This window comes from Pholis gunnellus, assembly GCF_910591455.1.
Source record: "Pholis gunnellus genome assembly, chromosome: 6".
In the NCBI taxonomy this organism is placed as follows: domain Eukaryota; kingdom Metazoa; phylum Chordata; class Actinopteri; order Perciformes; family Pholidae; genus Pholis; species Pholis gunnellus.
Genome location: NC_136532.1, coordinates 25,232,845 through 25,255,354, shown reverse-complemented (window position 1 = coordinate 25,255,354; position 22,510 = coordinate 25,232,845). Strand labels below are relative to the sequence as shown.

General features: G+C 42.8%; 2 protein-coding genes across 2 annotated transcripts in view; both read right to left on the bottom strand.

Moving 5' to 3' along the window:
• Window positions 1–4,560: 4,560 nt before the first annotated feature.
• Window positions 4,561–12,451, bottom strand: bmp3 (bone morphogenetic protein 3; the record flags this gene model as incomplete). The annotated part of the gene is made up of 3 exons (XM_079161620.1): window positions 4,561–7,258; window positions 9,990–10,918; window positions 12,175–12,451. The coding sequence occupies 3 exons, from the start codon at window positions 12,449–12,451 to the stop codon at window positions 7,067–7,069; spliced, it is 1,398 nt and encodes a 465-aa protein (XP_079017746.1). The 3' UTR covers window positions 4,561–7,066.
• Window positions 12,452–19,224: 6,773 nt separating this feature from the next.
• Window positions 19,225–22,510, bottom strand: part of cfap299 (cilia and flagella associated protein 299) — a gene marked incomplete at both ends in the record, with an annotated part of 72,988 nt that continues 69,702 nt past the window's right edge. Inside the window, one exon of the mRNA XM_079160824.1 lies at window positions 19,225–19,317. Coding sequence (XP_079016950.1) covers window positions 19,225–19,317 — 93 coding nt within the window. The remainder of the gene's footprint in view (window positions 19,318–22,510) is intronic.

Sequence of the window (22,510 nt, the reverse complement as noted above, 5' to 3'; positions counted from 1 at the left end):
GACCTTCCGCTCCATCTTTCCATTATTGTCCTTCTTTGGCACGCCCTAACAACCAAAACTCAATGGGCAAAATGGGTGTTCGGGGGACCTTGCATCGGGCAGCCATGGGGGAGGTCCTCAGGTTCTTGGAAACAGTAGCTGTAATTAGTGGGTTACTTTATGAGCTTATGATTGGCCTTCTCAACACAAATGAACAGATAAAGGAGAATTCGCCCTTTGACTGTCAAGTTGAACAACTTGTTACGTTACCGTTACTATTCTTTTGGCTAATATATCTGACAGGCACAGGTACAATGTAGTGCTAATAGTGGTACAGTAGTAGTAGCGTGTTAGCATTAAAGCTAGAATCCGTAATACTGAAACGCTGCGGAGGTTCTCCACAATCTGCTGCTGAGAAATGTTGCACCTGTGTGTCACAATCAGGCGGCAACCTCGGGTTCTGCCGAGTGAAGCCGACGCGGAAGTGTCTTAAAACTTGCATTCTCTCTAATGACCAGCAGGGGGCGACTCCTCCGGTTGTAAAAAGAAGTCGGATTGTATAAAAGTCTATGAGAAAATTACCCTTCTTCTCACTTGATTTATTACCTCAGTAAACATCGTAAACATGAGTTTATGGTCTCAATCTCTAGTTTCAAGTCTTCTTCAATACAGCATGATGTTCATTTAGTAAATGATGGTCCATTTAGAGTCAAACAGACCATAAAGCAGGGGATACTTTAGGGGCGGGGCTACTGTGATTGACAGGTCTCTATGAGCATCTCTACGTCACTCCTCCACATTCCAAATTTGGTAACTTACGTTCATTGGCTGCAACAAAAACAACATGGCGACGGCAAAATCGCCAAACAAACCAATGGGTGACGTCACGATGACTACGTCCGCTTCTTATAAACAGTCTATGATTTAGACACTGCGTGACAAATAAACAAACACGGAAATACTAAATACTTGACTTTGAATCGTATATGTCTCTGGCTTTTATTGCGAAAAGGTAAGAATGGAAGTCCTGGAGACGGACCTTCAGTAATTGGCTTTGTAGGAACCTCAGCACCGGGTCTCTGATCAGCAAACCTTCTGTTGCTGGATGCTTTAGTGCGGGACTACTGTGATTGACAGGTCGCTGCCGTATCCGGCGTCACTACGTCACTCCTTATTATTCCGAATATGTTAATTTCCGTCCAAATAAAACATCATGGCAACGGTCGTAATCCAAGATGGCGACGACAAAATCGCCGAACTCGAGGCATCAAAACGGCAGTCCACAAACCAGTGGGTGAGTTCACGATGACTATGTCCATTTCTTATATACAGTCTATGGTTGCAATGGATCAACACTCAAATGGAACACAGCTGGCAGTGTTTGGTTTGTGGGAAGCCAGTGAGGGATCAAGTCCTTGGATGGTTGGGGCACTTGTGCAAAGTAGTCCTGAATAAAAAACACATGTATGCGTTACCCTTCAGCATCTGAATGAGACGCTCCAGGATTTAAAACTAACACCAATGTCAACCCATGAGTGTCATTATTAGACGGAGATCTTATTTAAGAGCGAGAAGGCTCAGATTGGGTAGAACGAGTTGGTGGATGCGTCAAACAAACAGGACTTTTACTCAGAGGTCCGGCGTTTGTTTCTCGTGTGAAACCAAAAGTTGAGTGATAATTACTGACGACTTTATGTCATGTGACGTTATGTAACGTTAACCACACGCAAACCTTCAGCCTCAAGATACTACGTCTACATTATAGTGATGCTGGAGGCTTCTCCTCAAGCGGCAAAATATGACGAGTAGGGACGGGATCAAGTTGGGTAACAAGAATCAGCTCTGCAACGTAATTCCAAAGTTTTAACAACCTAGAACTTCTGCAATTCTGATTCCCTAAAGATCATTTTTAAATTGCAAACTTTTGACTTAATGTGCTTGAGTCTACAGTTCCAGTTATTTACGAGTTAAAGCTCTGTGTTTACAAAATGGCGGACTGGAGCTAGCGCTCAGAAGTGTTGCACAAAAGACAACAGTGAGAACAAGTCAAAAGGCCAATGTTGTCCTATTCAATCACGGATATCTTCACCACATACTGTGCCAATTACAAGAGGGAAGCGACTTAAAAAAACTCAGCATTTAAATGCTTTATCTTTGCTGTAGTTCCAAAGTTCGTAGAGTTATTGATTACAGCTTTAGCTTTGCTAAGCTAGCCTGCAGGCTTCATCTCATAACAGTTTGGAGGGAGTAAGTCTCGAAAACAGATCCGCGTTCTGTGTCACAGTATTATGTTTTCACATTCCTCAATCGATCTACGCCCTTTTAATAATCTTTTACAGATACTTCTAAAATATTATTTTCAGGGCCCTCATGATGGCTCCAGATGTGGTTGGTGGGGAAACTGGTGATGCAGCTGCAAAGTCTCTATTTTCTAACAGCCGAGGGAATTTGGGATTACATGTGCAGCATGTTTACGTCTGTTGAGGAATGGAGGTGTGTGTGTGTGTGTGTGTGTGTGTGTGTGTGTGTGTGTGTGTGTGTGTGTGTGTGTGTGTGTGTGTGTGTGTGTGTGGAGGAGATATGTGTGGGGAGATGACATTGCAAATAAGGAAAGCAACTTGAGAACAAACAGATTCCAGAGAGGAGATTCAACTTTCCCACACATGAAACATCTGAGCTGAGAAGCACCAAGAGCTCCTTTCGCCGACAGCGTTATCCTCACAGCACAAACTAGACACCCGAAAATAAACATGAACACCTTCCCCTCTTAGTGCAAGTTATAGATTGTGAGCATCCGGCGGCAGGGTGAAGAAATATTTACCTTTTTGGAAGCTGAGTCAATTATTATTCCCATGCTTCACAAGCAGAAGGGAAGCGATGTGAGGAGAAGCAGCGAAGAGGCCAAACTGAGCAGAAAGCCTTCAGGGTTTACCACGAGGGGAGCTTATATGTATTTTCCATTTTTAAACATTTGCGGTTCACAGTGAATTGACTGTGTCTATGTATATACTGTATACTGTAAAGCACAAGCATCAAAAATACACAATTTATACAAGCCAAGCTACTTGTTCCTTTATGTAAACCTTAAACACACTGAGTGGTGAATGTGTGTACAGTATAGTGCAGTGTGTGTGTGTGATAATGTCCGTGTGGAAGCACCTGGAATTCTTGGAGAAGCTGTGGCCTTAAGATAATGATTCAGGATACAGCTGTTTGTTCATATTTTCAGATGGAGTTTCTGCTTTTTTTTATTTTGTAATTGAATCAAATAGTTTTCTTGGATAGGTCTGTTTCATTTTTTTATTTTATGCGACAATAGATTATTATTATTTATTTTATTTTCTTACCAGTATTTGCAGATCTTTTCTCCTTGTGGACATGTTGACTCGGCAAACACAGTTATGTAATGTAATGACATTAAAATAGCTACAATTCAACTTGTTTCGTTTTTTCGTAACCAAACTGTAGCGAGTGATGCAACAGTTTTCACAAAAAGGTATAAAGAAATATGCCAATTAGACCTTAAGACATTGCTTAAAACAACCCGTATAGCTGCATCTTATTTATGCTTTACTTTGTTTGTGTTTCCATTTTTGCTGCCATTTTTTCATGAATGTAGCTAGCTAGCTTGCTAGCTTGCTCGACGTCATGAACATGTTTAACCTCGCCTACGAAGCTTTGATTGGCCGATTGTTTCAAACACCAGGGAAACAGCAGCCAATGAGCAAATGGTTACTTGAACTACTGAAGAAGTCAGAGATGTGGGCAGAACTTCTGAGGTCCACAGAGTCCCTGTTATAGAACACGCTGCTTTACAGGGCCCCTAAATAAAAACACCCATCATTAGTGTGATCTTCACTGCAATGACGAGTCAACGCTAAAAAATAGGCTGTTTACAAGTTTTCAAAAGAAAGAAAATCACTATAATTTTATGCACAAATGTACCACACACACTACAGTCATATCCACAACTAACTAGGTCACGTTCAATCCCACAAAACATATATTTGACCTTTATATAAAATGTAAATGTTGACAGTAAGTTTGCATTCTTCTTGCTCTTCCGGTTCCCTAGTCTCGAAATCATTATGTTTTTTGAATTTTCTTTTGGTTAGATGCCTGAAATGAGGTCTGCGGTAAACACAAACGTTTTGTTCTACGACATAAAATACATCAGTAAATACCCCCCCTCTGGAAGTTTGAAGCTTTTACGCGTCTTAGAAAAGGCGAGTTTCCTTTACAGCCAAATGTTTTCTGACCGGTTGCATTCACGCTTCAAATGTCAGAGATGTGTTAATTTGTGAAGGTTATCTTGCGGACCAAAAACTGTAAGTATCATAAATGTTTGTTTTCCACAAAGCTTATTTTCTGCAAGAATCCAAAATCCCAATTTTTTTTCTGTCCAGAGAACCAGCGCGATGCAAACTTACGTCATCCCTGCAGCACTATTTCATTTTATAGACGAGCGAGAGGGAGGGATGAGGGAAATCCAATTTGAGTAATTTTGCTTTGTTTGGGTGTTTTGTGCCAGTACCCTTCAAACCCCCCCCCAAAGAAAAACCTAGATAGATCTGAGTCTTGCATACTTTTATTCATTTCTTTGAATGCTTTGTAAGGATGGTCAGAGCACAGAGGAGGGAGGGACCTTTAAACTAAATGTCCATCACAGATATAAAGACCTTCCACATGTCAGAGCTCTGGTCCCCGTTTCCCCGACCACACCTGAACAAGATATGCAACATACAGAAAAATAAATAGATGCATGTTAAAGGGTCATTTCCATATACAAATATATTTTATGAAGCTTATTGTACAAGCATTTTCTGTTGTGTGTGTTTTTTTTAGCTACAGCCTAACATTTACAAGATAGGTTTGAACAGTGAAGTAGAGTAAACTGCTGGTATACTGTTCTGTGTATGAATGTCTCTGATCTCTCCCAAAGACACCGGTGAAGTTTGGAAACGGGTTTGAGTCTCAATCGCACCAAAAGAAGAAGAAAAGGCCACAAACGCGACATCGTCAGCCGTCGTCGTCGTCTGCACGACCGGAGGAAGCCGCTTCGTTCTACAGCGTGCGCTGATAAAATCTGTTATCGGCACAAGATGAGGAAGCACAAACTGGGAAAGAAAAGTGTCGGTACAAAATATATAAAGTTAAAAAAATCTGCCCTTCGCTATTGACACAAAATAAATGTCTCTGAGATATCAAAATACTTTGAGAGTAAATTCCACCGGCGATCATACGTATCAAAAGAACCTGCACTATGTTCTCTCGTTGTGGACTATTTTGTGCCACAAAGAACCTTTTTTCCCGGCTGCTTGCTTTGACTTCAACTTCATCGCAAACTGAGTTCAGTTCTCTGAACGGGCGAAGAATCAAATCAAACAGTTTGGAAAATCAGAAATCCAGCCATTCAAAAGGCACTTCCATCTCAAAGAGACATCACACCGTCATCAACATGTAGTGAGCTATGTACAAAAACAATATACAAGTCTATGGAAAAAACAGGGTTGCTGCTATATTTTCAGACTATTTGCTCTGAATAAATATTTGGTTTTTGAAAACTGACATTAACGCACAACTCAAGGCAACATTACGACATGTTAACTGCTCATCCTGGTTGTTCAATGTTGACCTGACGTGATCGAATAACCATCATGATTTATGTAAAAACAGATCAGCTCTCCCGGATCATTCATCATATTACATGTATTGCTCAACTTTTTTTTTTTATCGGATTCCGATGAGTGAAAACTGGGCGTTGAGGTCCCAGAGGCAATGTTCTTAATCATTTTGACGAACTCTGGCGCATAACGCACGGCTCGTTTTAGTTTTCTCTCCATTTTCATATTATAAGAAACACTTTGAGCCGACGAGGACAAAGTTTACTTTAAACTACAGATCACAGGTTTGTTTTCTTCGAGCTAACACTACATTAGCTTTTTTCAACCTATCTCAAGTTGACTTCTTGTTTAGTTATTTTAGTTGATGAAAACAGATTTCTAGAAGCATTTCTGGCAGTTTAAAAGTTTTTCTTCATAAAAGTCATTCTATGCTGTAAATACATACATTTAAACAGGATGTAATGGCAACAAAAACAAACAGGTTCAGCCTGATAGCATTAGTATTGATCCTTTATGCCCGCCAAGTCCCACCACTGATTTGATTTCTTTCTGAGCTCATCGGGATTTAAAAAAATATACACACGCATGAAATGAATTTTAGATCTCTGAGGTGTAACACAGTGACAGCCCTTGTTCAATGTCGTACTTTCTCCTCTTGATACGCCGTTATCCCTTTATCTTTCAAAATCACATCTGAAGTTTGCTTGTAAAACATTTTCTTGGCGGAAAAGAAATGGTATCATGGGTCCTCCTCCAAAAACTCTGCATATAATAAACTCTGACAATGTGGGTTCTGTACAACAACGGAGCAGTGATCTAAAACACAAATACGTACGGCTGTCTACTGTACCGTCACAATGTCTGGCTTTGGAATCTAATATATCTCTCTATAGCAGCCAAGCCAATAATTATACAATAACTTCTCATATAGTGAATAACACAGTGATAGTACAGACATAAATACATACAAATAGTAACAAAAAAAAACCATGCACGTGCGAGCATAGGTGACTTGGCGGCGACGACCAAAAGACAACTTCAAAGCTGTGAAGGAGAGAAAGACGAGGCGTTAGTTCAAACATTCCTTCAGTTCTTGTCTCTCTGACGACCTCGATCTGGTGTTTTGTATATCGTGATAGCGAGTTTATGATTCAGTCGCCCAAACGGATAACCGAGCGGCGGAGACGTGACGATAAAACCGCGGCGTCGTCGGTGAAATCGGAGCGTGGAGTGTTTTCCTCACGCGACTCCATTCCTTCCCACGAACAGACGAGCCTCCTCTTCACCTGGAGCAACAGGCGGCAACTCTCCTTGTGTCCAAACGGGTGTTTGTAAGTGAACGAGTGTCCGACTAAAAGGAACGTTTTGGGCTGCATGTGTCGATATATATATTTTTTTTCTTTTCTGTGAGTTTTATGTGAACAGGCATTGAATGACATAAAAAAATAAAAAAAATAACAAAACTATCTACAGGCGCATGAATCTACAGTCATGTTGGGGTAGACTTTCAGCACCACGTTCTTGTCCTCGTCGAAGAAGAGGATGCTGAGGGAGGACATCTTCTCCGGAACGCAGCACGGCTCGGGGATGCCGGGGACGACGCCCACCGCCCGCACGATGCTCTGGATGGTGGCGTGGTTAGAGGGCTTCAGAGCCTGGAGGGACAACAAGGGTTCAAAAGGATTTAATGCGTCCAGAATAGAGACAGACGTTTTGTATTGCAGAGGTCCAGAATCGAAACCGATCACTTTTACAAGCAAAAGTTTCATTTGATGCACTTTGATTCCTGATCGCGTCGCAGCAGAATGTGATTGTTTTGCACCTGGCGACGTAGTATTTCTAACAACTGGAGTCTTATAGCCCCTGTTTTGTTGCTTTTGCGAGTTAATTGCCAAGACCACAGAATGTGACGTCACTAAAAAGGAGTCTGACAGGGCGACAAACAGAGAGCAAGCAGACGTTCAGGTTTTTTTTAAACCGCATTTAACAAATTTGTTTTGAGGAGAAACAGGAAGTGAACGGTATAAATATCAGCCAAAATGTCCATTGTTAACATCTGGTACAGTTCACAGAGTGAGTTATGGACTACCGTGCTAACGGTAGTGGAATGAGGGAATATTACCAACATTCCGGGTTTGCTTACGTTCGGTTTCACTTCCAATTAAGGTGGCTTAGATCATCTCCATAGTTGATCATCTCGCTGCTCGTTTAGGGCCCCATCTGACTTTGCTGTAGTTATCTGAGCAACTGCTTTTATGAGCCAACAGTGTCAACTATCATCTATTCACCGGCATCATGAAACTGAACTGGGTTGAGTCTTAACTTTCCACGAGGAACTTGATTATTTTGTTCAATCCATCTAAAAAAAATGTATAAATTCAGCCTCATAACACTGGATCCCAGTCTGAAATTGGAGTTTCACGTTTTGGTGAAACAGAATAAAATCGAAGTAAAAGCTAAACTGACGTTTAATGAGAGATTTAATCTTTCTTCATTTGAAGCTATGTTTTAAAGTTTGGTGCAACATTATTTAAAGTTGAGCCGTGTCGTTCTTTGTCGGTTCTGTGTTTTACAGCATCTCTCCTCGAGATCACACTGCAGCCATCGTTCATAGCTATCAATTGCATTTTGACGAGGAACTTATTTTCTCCCCACTTCTGTTTGTTTTAGGAACCGTAGTCCGGGTCGGGGTGGATGTTTGGGTCAAACAAACACAGAACTTTCACCCAGGAGACCGCTGCGTGTGTCCCGTGTGAAACCAAAGCTCAAACTTATTTTAAACGGCGTAACGAAGAACTAGTTTAAGTCGAGCCGTGATGTTTTTAACTAAACATAACCAAGTAGTTTTGTTTTGTTTGTTTCACGTCACTCACATGTTTAAAACGGCGTAATCCGGGAGAAACATTTGTTTCTCTGAAAACATAATTGAGGATAAAATGTAGTTCTATGGGAAGAGACGGGTTTGATGTAACACACAATTAACAGAATATTGTTCAGCGCGTCCAACAAGCAGCTACAGCGAGATCAAAACCTGACTGCTGTCTCTGTCCCGAGCAGTTCACACACCTGATCAGCTGCTTCATGTCTTAGCAGTGACAGGGAACCTTTTAATAGCAGCTATTTAGCAGCTTCTAAAACTTTAGGCTGTCAGCGGAGTAACAACATCACAGGATCACAGGCAGAAAGCCTACAGCAGAGGGAGGGGGTCGCCTCAGGCCCCACTTCTGGGACTAATTACCGTCCGACTACAAAGGCCGGCGACTCCGAGGTAATGAATTAAGTGGATGGATCTCGTGCATTCCGGCCGTGTTTAAAATACCTGCGATGTTATCTTGTCACGGGTGGGCCGCAAGCTGCGAGGGGAGCTGATGTTTAACAGGTTTCTTTATTTCTCTCACTTCTTTGTAAGTTCTTTCAAATGTGTGAATGTTTCCTGAAGAGAAAACTTTAAGGAATGGACTAAAGCCGAGTTGCTTCCTTATTGAAGGTGCTTGTCCGTTTTCCACGAGCGCGGTTATAAAGTTGAATTGATTTTTAAACGTTCAGGTCGGCCACCTGCCCCTTCAGGGAGTTGTTCACCCGAGCCGGACTAATTTGTCACTTTTTGCTGTAGTTTGACCACTTTTACTGCATGTTTGGTAAAGTTAGACTTCACTTTGGACTAACCTATATCTTTGTGTTATATAAATTGAGTTCTGATGCGTATCTTTAACGATTTAATGACCGTAAGATAAACGGTAGAAGATAAAAGCATGAGCTACCATTCTATCCTGGAAGTTGAAGATAAAAGCAGATGGCTCACATTTATGTCGGTTTCTTTGTCATTATCATCTATAATAGAAGACAGAGCGGCTTCAGGGACTTCTGCTGTCCAAGAGAACCTGCTCTGTTTACGTAATGTGTACCATACTGGCTGAAAAGAAGCCCGGTCGTATGTACTGCATGTTGAGTTCTGGCGTCGTATCATGTGTGTTGTTAATATGTATCTGAACCAGAGCATCTAAAGCACACTTATATAAATATTCTTGTTGACGAAACAGATTAAGAAGCTGGCAAAAGAAGTTTTAAATCTGAGGTTCAAATTGAAAGAAAAACAAATGAATCTATTGGCAGAGAACAAACAAAACCCAGTCGAACAATAGTTCCAACCCTTTTGACTTGTGACCCCGAAAAAACCAAAGCAATGTCTCATTATAACCCATTGACACAAGTTGCATTTGTCTCTGGTTTTGAATCAATTCTAAAGGCCTTAAAACAGTCAAATAAACCTGTTATTCCCAAGAAAAACCCCAATTTTGGTGGAACATCTGGAGAACTTTGCCTGCTTTCCCCTTACTGACCCCTCAGGTTGGCATCCATTGCAGAAGTGCTTCACAAGAGTCTCACCTTTGGCATGGGGAACTGGCAGGACCCTGAGCAGTAGTAGGCATCGAACGACTTGGGTGATATAATCCATTCACTCCATCCGATGTCGGCGAAGTCCACTTTCAGGTATCTCCGAGCGCAGTTCCTGGGCTCGTTCCACTGCTTCTTTCGCGCCTTTTTAATCGTCTGCTCGTCGAACTGCAGCAGGGGCATCTTGTGCCGCTGATTCTTGCGCGTTTTTTTGCGCGGCCGACGGGCCTGCTTGTTTTCGAAAGGCTCGTACGGGCTCGCCTCGTCCCACCCGGGCGTCTCGTACGGATACTCGGGCCCGGGGAGCTCGTTGTTTTGCAGCGGGAGCAGGACGTTCACCGAGCGCTTGCCTCTGGGCGACGGCTGCTGCTCTTGTTCCGTGTCGTTTCGCTCACGCAGTCCCAGTTTTTGGAAGCCGTGCGAGACGGAGGCCTCCCCTCCCACCGGGTGGTGCCTCTGGAGGGTGGCCACCACGCTCTCCGGTTCTGAAATGGCCGAGTCGTTGGCGTAGACCAGGATGTAGGGTGAGCGGTCGGACAGGAGCTTCTTCCACGGCTGGGGCCCTTGCGAAGCCACGTCGATCCCAATGAGCAGCTCGCCGTGCTGTTTGGCCTGGTCGACCACGCGGGTTACGTCCTTCCACTGCCAAGATATGAAGTCCCTGTAGAGGGTGGACACGTTGATCCGAAAGTGTCCGAGAGTCCTTATCTTGTTATCCACAGAGGCGAAGCTCCAGATGACCATGTGGATGTGGTTGTGCCTCCGGGGGCCGTGGCGAGCACAGCTCTTGGACCGGGAGCAGCCAGTGGTGCTGTTGTGAAGGTCTCCGATGTAATAATGAAGAGTGGCGGACAGAACGTCCTCCGACTTGGTGAGGGAGGTGAGGTTGAAAATCTGCAGCTGCTTCTTGTTTATGGTACCTGTGTATATGATGAATAATTAATAATATAAGTTACACAGCTGTACAAGAGATAAAAAAATTCAGTATATATGGTTTTGCTTTTTCCTGATCCAACATTTTCACAGTCACACAGATATTGTTGGTTTTATTTGCCCAGGTTATGAAATATCCGTCTCCATCTCAACACTCTTTAAACACTACACTTTTAAAAGGCACCTTTTCTTATAAAGATAGTAGTTTCACTGAAAACCTTCCACAGTGACATCTGTGGACCATCCAGAGGAACCAGGACAGAGCCTCAGGAAAGATCTGTTTCTGTTTACTTGAAAGAAATATATAATATTTAAATTCTTTAAACTACACAAGTGAAATTCCACTCATCTCCATTGTTGTGGGATGGAAGCAGAAATCTCAAATATCTCAAAACGTTGGCCATTAAAAAACCAGAAGTGTCTGCGTGGCTAGATACCACTGAGGGTGAGAAAATGTGTTTGTGATCTGGGTGAACTGACCCTTTATGTGCTTATGACATACAGCCACCAGACGACAGGAGGCAGTATAATCTCACAAACTCTGACCCTATGTGGAAACCGGTCGTCTTTAATGCTGCACACGTCCAAGTGATAATAACTTAACTCTTATAAGCAATTTAGAGCTTATAAGAGTTAAGTTATTAGTAAAAGTTCCTGGTGGAATCACTAATAAAAGCATCTTAAATGCAGAAGCTCACTGCGGTGAAAGACTCTCCAGTTCTGCCGCAGTGTACGGGCAGGCTGGGCAGCTGCCAGATGTTGGCTCGGGGGGAAAAAGAAAAAGCGGGTCCAGATTATCTGACACTGAAATCTTAAGGTGAGAAAACAAAAATATGTCGGGTAAAAATGATTTTGCATGCCGAGATCTGATGCGGAATCTCTCTGCTACTGGCGCAGGGAGGGAACGGGTAACAGGTTGATCACACTCCCGTGACTGGATCAACAGGTGTATCTCGGTTTCAGCACGTGAATGTGAACGGCACCAGTTTTCAGGTTTAAAAAAAAATCGATTTTAAAACTAAAATCAGGATAATAAACATGTTTCTCCTTAAATGCTAAAAATCTTATTTTTTTATGTGCTTAAATTGCGCAGAGTTTATGTGGCCACGCAGCTGGGTGCACTTTTAAAGTGCGGATTATTTCACTTGAAGGCAGAAGACGTCAAATCCAGTTTACATAAACCAAAATGGTAAACTCTCTCCAACGCAGTGTTGTTGACATGGGTAAAACTTTGGACACCTACCCCAGTGCGCTTTGAAGCTGCGGACGGTGTTGCCATCCTTGAAGGGAAACCCAGCCCGGTTGTACTTCGCGTAAAGCATCTGCATGTGTTCCGTCATTGTATCCTGTAATAGCAGATCCCGGTCGTCTTTCGCGGCCTGCTTATCATCCTCCGAACGCGTAAAATCCACCTTCCGACTGACGGGGAAACTGTCCGTTTTCAGCATCGCGCAGTATCCAACGCACAGATAACTCCATCCGTACAGCAGCACGACCACAAACCGAGAGTGGAGAGCCATGCTCGAGCCAAAAGTGAAGGTAACAGCAGAAAAAAAGTCACAGTTGTAGGAAAAACTAGCACGTTTCCAAAAGTGGCATCTATCTCCAAAAAGACATATCATCACCTAAGGGGTCCCCTCTTAGAAAGTGATACATCACCTTTTGACACCAGCCACAGCAAGAGAGGAAGGTGGGCAAGAAAAAAATAACAGTTATCCAAGTTGTCTTTTTTTGTATTTTGGAAAGTTGCAGGTCTCAAGTTGTTACAGTCAGTAAATGATAAAAGTTCCGGCGCACAGCAGAAGGTGTAACGGAACAGATGCGGCAGAACTAAGCCGCTAAAACAGCGACGCTCTTGGTTTTGTGTCCGAGCTCTGAGTTGATTTCAGGACCAGCAGCCAACCGTCCCCCCCGTCTCAGCTTTCATTGAAGGTAAAGCATGTTGTGCTTGGTATTATAGGACTTGTGGGACCAGCTGGGTATTCCTCTCACACACACACACACACACACACACACACACACACACACGCGCGCGCACACACGCACAGAGAGAGAGAGAGAGAGAGAGAGAGAGAGAGAGAGAGAGAGAGAGAGAGAGAGAGAGAGAGAGAGAGAGAGAGAGAGAGAGAGTTTCCTGTTCAAGATACTTTTACGCACATTCAGCCTGGGGACAAATTATCGAATGTTATCTTGAGCTGAAGGAGTCTGTTTTGTCAGTTGATTCGAGACGGATCTTTAAAAAAAAAGTTTTATTGAAAGGACATTCCGCCGATTTATTGAAGTGATTATTTTTTTGTTGAATATCTAAACTGCTGCCACAGAGCAGCCCCTCCGTGCGTAATTTCTACTCCGCAGAGCTGTGCGTCTGGGCCGCGCTGCTGCTGAATGCAGCGGGCTTATTGTCGGCATTAAAGGCTCTCTCCCCTATTTAGTTTAGTTCAATGGAGTTAAGCACACACATCCTGTACCATCACGGTCCGATCCGGATGCTGTACTGTGCCCCCCCCCCCCCCCAAAACAGCCCATCCAGGCGGGGTCTAAACGCCCAGCCGCCCTCCAACCCTCCACCCCCACCCCGCCACTGGGCTTCTCTTTCAGGGGCACTCGGGAGGAAATGATTAGGGCATTTCCCCGCCCTTGGACATCTGATGGCAATAATATTAGCATGCCATGTCCCTCATAGCAGTCAACACACTGAGCGGGTTTAACCCCTTCAACTGGGAGGAGATGGGCAGCGGAGTGAAGTCTGGAGCTGGAGACAAGAACCTGACTGGAATAATCAATCAATGAATCAGAGCCCGTAGTGCATAGACATAAAGGAGATAACAAAGTTTGGAAGACACCAGCTTGGTTTGTCTAACTCGTGCAGACGCCTCGTATTAACTTCAAATCAACTTTATAATGAATTTATTTTACACAGAACAAGGACTGTGGATTTGGTGCCCCATCTCTTAAATAGGAATAATCAGAGCAAGAAAGAACTGTTCCAATGTACACATGTGCATCGGACTGTTGTTTTGTAGTCAACAGCTCTTCTCAAAGAGGGCCCTGAAGTTTTCTGATTGGAGCAAATCACAAAAAGACGTCGTAATTAGATCCTTTATTGAGTTTACTGTACTGTGTTAATGATATAGGTGAGTGTGAACATGACCATGCACAGTAGCATGATTCAAATTGGACTTTGTTGTTGTGTTACTGCCGTTTTCAGTAACTCTAATGAAAAAGGGAAGTTGTTTAAACAATCTGAATAAAGGTGAATTCATTTAGTTTAACATATTGATGAATGAAGTTGTACACGGCCACACGTTAACATTTGATTTAGAGTTCAGCGTTGCATTGTCTGAACATCACAACTGTTACCAGCCAGACACATGTATAGAATATGTGAATCCAAGTCATCCATCCTGAGTGCTTTGATCAACATTGGCATGTTTTAGGCATCTGAATGTCCACCGTGCCACAGCGTCATTATGTGCTTCAAATTTGAGTTGATGCAGAACTTTTCAAATGCTGCTGGTTATTAATGTCAAACAAGACGCTGTTAAAACAGAAGTCAAACTTCATGAAGTGACATGAAATAATATAAATACTTTAACCATAAAATAACCGTCTTAAGTTTAATAAGTCTTATTATAATTAAAAGAATACACAGTTCCTCCAAGGTGAATGGAGGACAAGAAAAAGGAGAAAAGTCTGGATGAATTGAAGTTAATGGACCCTAAGCCTTTTTTTAGGCCTTTTCTCGAAAATTGTAACCCATACAAAAGAGACTACAATTCTGTAACTACAAGGTCTATTTTAAAAATGTTGATGCTTGAATAACACTAGGGATTGTGAGATTTGATGAGATGAGTAAATATTGTGTATATGTTACTGGTTAATAGTAGCTGAACACAGCAAACACAGCAAACAGGGAAAATTCCCAAGTTCGTCTGAAGAAAAAGCACTGTAATTTATTAAATGAGGCCCTGGCTAGCCTAAAAACATTCCCATTTCATAGCACAAAGGGTGCAGGTACCTCACAAAAAGATTTGGTGTAAATAAAGTGAAGCAAACCCCAGTTATAGGTGTTTATCTAAAAAAAAACATGCCAAATTCTCATTTTCGAACCAGAATTTGTAGCTGTTCCATTTTACTTTTATATACTTTATAATTATATATTTCACTATATTTCACTTTATTTGTCACTCATATTGTACAATCTATCATAACAGAGCTGTTTGGCATCATTCTGACCCATTTTGACCTGTCATATCTCTCCTGGATGTCTCTGTCTGTTTGTCTGGAGCCCTTGCTCAGGCTCTGCTGGGCGGATCTTGTCATGTGACATCTCATTAGATCCAGGTGCTCAAAACGAACACACTCGTGTGTTTCATGAAGTGATTGACAGAATTTTGAGCCAATAAAACTCCAAAACCGTGCAGCGGTCAGCCCCCAAGCCCCAAGCCCCTGTATGATTCGCCGCCGGCATTCTGACCACCATTTTGGCTCAGATGAACGGAGAAACTCCATTTTAAGTTCCAGACGTACCTACAGAGCAGACGAACACATTACTAATAAGGAATAATTGCGGATTTCACCGTTTTGACCCTCAAAACCGTCTCAAGGTATGATACAGTTATAATATTTTCGCAGTGTGGGAGTTGTGCTTTCTGTGGCTTGTTGGCTGTAACTCCTGAACGCTTTGACGGAGAGTAATTTGGAAGCTACCGTTGAACTCTGTGTGGAATGCTAATGTTGTTAGCGGTGTGATTTGCCGGGTAAGATGCTATGCCCGAGATTCACGAAGCAATCTCTGAGTTGTTGTCTTGCCGGCTGTGGCGTAAAATGCATGGTATTGTGGCGAATCTTCTTAGTTACTTAGTAGAATAGTTTATAATGGTGTTTGCAGTGTGTAAAATGGTTAACGTGATTACATTAAGGAGACTTTTTTCGATAAAAAAAAAAAAAAAAAAAAATGTAATTTCTTTTTTTAATTTCTTTATGAACTTTAATTTCTACGACGCTCTCTTCGATTAAAAATCTCGTAAACCCCAAATGGGGTTCGCTCTTAACAGCAAAACTGTAATAACGCTCCGTTTACAAACTCTCACACAACTCCTGCTGTTTCATTCAAGTTTGTAAACGGATGTTTTTATATAGTTTTACTGTTAAACGCGAGAGAAAAACAAGGTGTTCTTGAAGAATTCAAGATAACACGTGGTGAGGAATCAATATACAAATTGTCATTTTGTGGGTGAAGTATTTCCTCTCAGCTGGTTTTATAGAGAAGACTAAATGGTGCCTTTAATATCTCGGTCACAGTTATCCACCTCTTTACCTCATGTTGTGTATATTAGGGGCAAGCCTGGCCTCAAACTAATAAACCACGCTTCAGTTAAAAAAAACGACTGCTTAAAAGCCCAATAAAAGAAATGAAGAGGGAAATAACCATTTAAATGAGACTTTATTGTGAAATCATTACTATTTACAGACACACGATCCGTCTGGGTGAGTTCCAGCAACGAGTTCTTTCTGTAGGTTTGGTCTTCCACAGAGCGAAGGCCCGTAAAAAAAGCAGCGTTTCATGAGCGACACTTGCTTGTTCGTCAGTCCATCTGCATTTTAAAAGCGCCTATTTTGTTCATGCGCACATCTGCTGTTTTGATTGGTAGGTGTTTCGGAGCGACTGATGCCACGTTCGGGGGGGAGGGGGAGAGAGAGAGCAGAGCGGGCCGTTTCATCACCGTCACCGGGCCACATGAATGAGCCTGTAAACCTTAAACAGCTGTAGATGACGGGGAAATGTTCATTTGCCACCCGGCCGGTTTGTAGTTCTGACTACCAGCACATGAAGAAACAAAGCGGGGCAGATAGAGAGACAGTCAGCCCTCGCCCCGAGGTTTAATCTGGCCTTCTGGAGGAAATGACATTCCCAACGCAATCATTCGGCCTGATTTGAATGTGCTTCTCATCCTTGTTGGTCCGGTTAGTTTTGTTGTGAGCACAGCAAAGACTAACCTGTTTTTAGTTTTACAGCCGTTTTGACATGAACAGCTCAAAATAGATGTAAAAAAATGTTCAAAGACACACAACAACAAAAACACACAGATGGAGAACATCAAATCAAACACCCAGTTAATCACCATGTTTCTTATAGCTCCTAAAGACTTTCACAAACTTTTATCTTCATCACCCCAAAACAGGCCCACAATTCACTTTAAAAAAAAAAACACCACTGACTAAGAAAACCCGAAACCAGGCCCCCATTCCCCAAACCCCAGCTTTTACAGAACCAGAACCCACATCCCCGTGTCACCGCACACATTGTTTCAATGAGGCTAACCGGGTCTGATTCAGTCACAACAGACAAACAGATGCAGGCTGCAGAAGGCTGCAGAAGGCTATTAGAGGTTTTGTGTTGGAATTAACAAATTTGTTTAAACCTCGTAACTTTCAGAGATGAATTGCAGCTGAATGGATGCGGGCGAATAAGTACGAGGCGCGTTCCACTTTGTCGATTTAAAGGAATAGTTCAACACGTTGGAGCATTTTGATTTATTGCAGAAGAGTTGGATGAAAAAAAACATTCTTCTGTCTTTGCATTTTTATTAAACTACAGTCAGGAGACAGTTATCTTGGCATGACGGGAAGACAGGAAGCAAGGGGGAAACAGCCTGGCTCTGTCCAAAAAAAAAAAAAAAAAATGATGTTATGTCTTGGCCGGGGGAGCAAGACCCCCCCCCCCCCCCCCCCCAGGAAGAGCGTTGGGCTTTGAAGCCAATTTGACATAGTGACCAAATAGTGGAATTACAGCTTTCAGGTCTGTTACATGATGCCATTGACTTGGACTTGCATTGGGAAAGAGACGTTTTTAAATCAGCGGATCATTGCTTTTGAGGTAAATCGTCTTCCCACGACGAACACATGAATAGTGCTTTTTTTAAATCATAAAGTCCTAAAAACTTGTAAAATGCACAATAGATGAATCCATAGTTATTTTCTTTCCTACGTTGATGTGAACGAGAACGAGGATGGACCGAGGGCTGAGGAGGCGGGGCTAAAGGAAGTGCTTTTTTTTTTTTGCTTCATGCACCACTGAGCAACTTTCATGGACTGAACGGGACCCCCCCCCCCCCCCCCCCCCCCCATGTGGAACCACAACTCTGGCTTTAGTACGGATTAAACAAACGAGATATAACATGCTAGTTATCGAGCTTGAGAGGTGCTGGTGGGCATTCCCCCCCTGTTTCAAGTCTTTATGCTAAGCTAAGCTAAGCAGCTTCATGGCTGTAGTTTCATATGTCCCACACAGACGTGAGAGAGGTCTCTTCTCCTCTAACTGTCAGAAAGAACACGTCAAACTGTTCTTTAAAAGACTATTGTTGTTGTTGTTCTTCATGCCATTGTTCGAATACATATACTTTACATTTTAATTCAGATCTTCATTCAACAGTGTTTGGGGAAGCAATTAAAAGAATGGGCAAAGTGCATTGCTGTATGCATAGAAATGGACCCTGTGCTCATTGGTTAGAACTGTACACAGACGCCCCTGTATTTGTTATCTCATAGACAAACAGAACATTACTTGAGGTGGGGCAGATTTTTACCATGAGCTTCAATAACAAAAAGAATGTAAATCCAGAAATTAAAAAGGGAGAAAAGTTGCTCAAAGTCTTCTGCACCTCCTAAATAACTCCTAAAGCAGGTTGTTTGCAGAGTTGTCTTCCATCAAAAGAAAATGCCATATAGTGAATGACTAATATGTAAATGACAGAGCACTTTGATGTCCCGTAAAGTGTGTCTTACATCTGGGAACATGCGGAATGCTTTAAGCCCATTACCCATTCTTCCAGTTGGAGCTACCGCAGCCTGGGGGAGGACATAAAAGCAACCCCCGTCATCTTTCAAAGCTCTTTCGCCTTTAATTTGTTTGGACAAACAGCCAGAAACAAGCCAGGCCAAACGATGGGACGACCCCCGAGCAGGTTACCGTTCCTTCAAGGGAACGCCAAAGAAACACAGCCGAACTGGGACTTCACTATACGGAACGTAGAAGAATTTAAGGCCCAAAAACAACTAGCATGAAAAAAAAAGGTTATTTGCAAAGTTGTCACACTAGTCCATCCGCTTGTTCCCTTGGAAACTCTCAGTTTAAATCCACTGCAGCACCTCCACCCAGATGGCACGCATGATATGAGGGCAACAGATTGCAAATGACGGTGCAACTACAGCAGCTCGGTCAAATTAGAGGGTTCCAGTGCTCTCCAATATGTGCCATATGTACGAATGTGTCGGCAGCAGCCTCTGAAGCTTAGACAGTCCTGACGTTGTGGTCGTAGATGACGGCATGGATGTAGAGGTCCGACCGTAGGAAGGTCCTCTTGGAGTCCTCACCCGGTCCAGACTGGAACCCAGCACAGAGAGTTCGATCGGTTAGAGAAGGGCTTGTTTGGACAGCCTTATCTACAGTCTATAAAGAGAATTTCCACCTTGTTTTATTCACATAAAGCAGTGATTTTGCGGTCTGTGTTTAGTGTGCCTGAATGTGTGTTTATGTGACAGTTTGGACTTGGACTGATCTCAAAATCTAACAACAAGTCAAGTCCTTTCTCTTACGATTCTTTAATGGAACATTTTTGCTCAAGCTAACATTTTTCAGCCTGTCGCAGCAATTCCCAGCACCTCTTGTGCCTTTCCATTGACTTTATATACATCTGTACCCTCTTCTAAAATTTGCTTCACTGTCAGTCTAAACACACAGTGACATGTGAGGTTTTTAAACCAGCATTGAGCTATTTTGGACTTCTTGGGGGCAGAGACTCTCCCGAATATACCGCTGGCTTTTCATCATGTGAGCAGATACTCTACTTAAAGCTGAAACATGCTTCTCTGGGCTGCACGGAGAGGAACGTCACCGAGGGTGGTCCGGAGACATTTAACATTTCCAATCAGCTCGCTTGAGGCAAAGGTCCGCACAATGTGTGGTTGAGATTTGGGAGTTGGGCACGTCGACTCCTCTGCAACCTACCGTTACCCATAACACCCTTCTCTACAATTGTTTTCAAATCTTCAGAAATGCATAATTTTAGTTGCTAGATATTCCACTTCTGAACAAGCTAGTTGCTAACTTTTTCTGTGTGCCATTTAGTGCCGAGCAGGTAGTCTGAATCTGAGCTCGTTTACTGAAAATAGCCACCTATGATTTTATATTAGGAGGTTAATGAGAGCCATGAGACTCAACCTGTTTGACCGGAGAGCCAAAACAAAGCTAAAATCTGCATACGGCTGCAGAGTTGATGTTCATTTTCAGTGACTTTAAAAACAACGCATGAGATTCAATGTTCAACATGATCTCATTCTCACACCTCGTAGTATCTTGATGCAGAATGTTCTCGTGTGGTTAACGCTGTAACGTTGTAACACGTGAAAAAAAACACTTGTTTAGGGTTAAAAAAAACATCATGATTTGGCGTTAATATAAGTGACTCAGTGATGTAGCGCCATGTGACATAACGCCGTCATATGTCGTCCTGTATTTGTTTGACTGATCCACCAATGGTCTCTCCTACTTTCTCGCTCTTATTACTATACGTCAGTTTCTTTGACAGTCTAAATAATGGCGCAGACGGGTTTACGTTGGAGTTGGTTGAAAGATTGGTGTGTCTCATACGAATAAAGGGTGCCTTGTGCGTCGGTATCACGACGCCAAGTGCCATTGCCAAGTGTTGGTTTGGCGCCCTGAGAGTGAGAACAAGCTGCAATTTTAATATAAAAAAACATCTCTTAATGGAGGTTTGAAATGTGAAAGCTGCCATAGATAAAGTCGTTAGTTATTCAACAAAACCTCAGATATCCAGAACACATCTCTTTAGAAATGTATTAAACGGGGAGGCCAAGTGCAACATTATTTGACAGTGACTGTAATTGTTCATTTTCCAAGATGTTTTGTGTTACTCGGGTTGTCAAATGTGACACGGCCCCACCACTAAGATGTGAAGCCACTACCAGCTGGGAACATTTATTCAAGGCTAAGTGTGTCAAAAGCTTCTAGTGGGAGTGGATCCATAGCCAACCATTACACTCAATTTACACTTTTACCTCAAACACACTTGTGGGTGTCCTAATAAGTGAGGCGGTCTTCCTTTGCGAGTTCAAAAGAGCATCAATAAAAAAATAGGCCAATAAAAAACAACTTCATAGACACATTAGGGGGGAAATGCTAGTTAAACTAAATGATAAGCAAACTATTTTTACAGAAACTAAAACGTGTCATTAACACTCTCGCCATCCAAGTGACTTAGAAACTAGATTGAATCAAGCCATAAGGTCATAACAGAAATATGACAACCCCTCCAACCCCCCAACCCACTCTCTGGCTGGGATAGAAGAAGCGGTCACGGTATGACAATGGCAGAAAAACAAACAAACCACCCAAAATGACTTGATGTGAGCCTTGATTTTGGAAGGTTCCGCTGCAGATCTGTGGCCACATGCGCAAGCTAGTGAGCTCATGGTGGGTTTAAAAGCCGGATGGTTCTGTGCCGCTCCATGCCGAGCCCAATCTGGGCTGATCTGAGCTGGGTTCTGGGCACACGGGTGGTTTGCTGTGTCTGGCTTCCTTTGCCTTCTCTTGTGTTTTTAATAGACAGCCTGGTCGGGGCGGTGCTCGACCGCAGCTAGAACACTGTGCTGCCATTTTGGCGCTTGGCCTCAAAAACGCAGTCCCCACAGCCCTGTCTGCAATTTCAAAATAGTTCAGCCCCACACCAACTACTTCCCTACCCCCCCCCCCCCCCCCCCCCCCCCCCCCCAGCAAAGAGGGGGACTGGAGTGAGAAAAAAAAAAAAAAACAGTCTGTCAGTCGTTATTCTTCCAGGGCTCCTGTCAGACTGCTGAGTGTGGAGGAAGCACCTGTCTCGACCCCTTGATCCTCCGTTCTTTGTGCAGGTGGAAAGCAAATATCTTTCCCTCCCACTGATTTCTTTCTTTCTCTCAGTTTCTCCGAATGGTTCTCTTACACACTATTAGAAATAAGGGTTCCAAACGGGTTCTTCCTGAAGGGCTGAAGTCCTACCCAGAACCTTTCTCTTCTGAAGAACTTTTTATTTAAACAAAGGGCTTTTCAAGGACTCTTTGTTTGACTAAAACAAAAATTTCTATCTAAAGAACCCTTTTTGGAAGACACAGTTCTCCAAGGATTGTTGTAAACATGGGTCTTAAAAGAGAACGCCCACCATCCAGCCAACGAAAACCCCACAACTTTGATTGTGAACCATGATTGTTGTGGGTTGGCCCTGTAGGGTCCGGGATGAAACTCTTGGAATTTAAAAGAGTTGTCGGTAGAAATCCCCCGGGTGGGTTCTAGATGAATGAACTCAATATATAAAATACTAAAGGGTTCTTGTTAGCACTCTTAGAAGGTATGAAGATCCTGGATATAACCACCATAGAAGGGTTCCCTGAAGAATCTCCTCGGGGGATCTGGGTGTAACCTTTCACATATGGTTCTAGGTTTAATTAATGTTGGGTTTTAAGTGGAACCCTCTGAAAGGGTTCCAGGTGGAAACTTTTCAAAAAGGTTACCAAAAAGGGTTCTC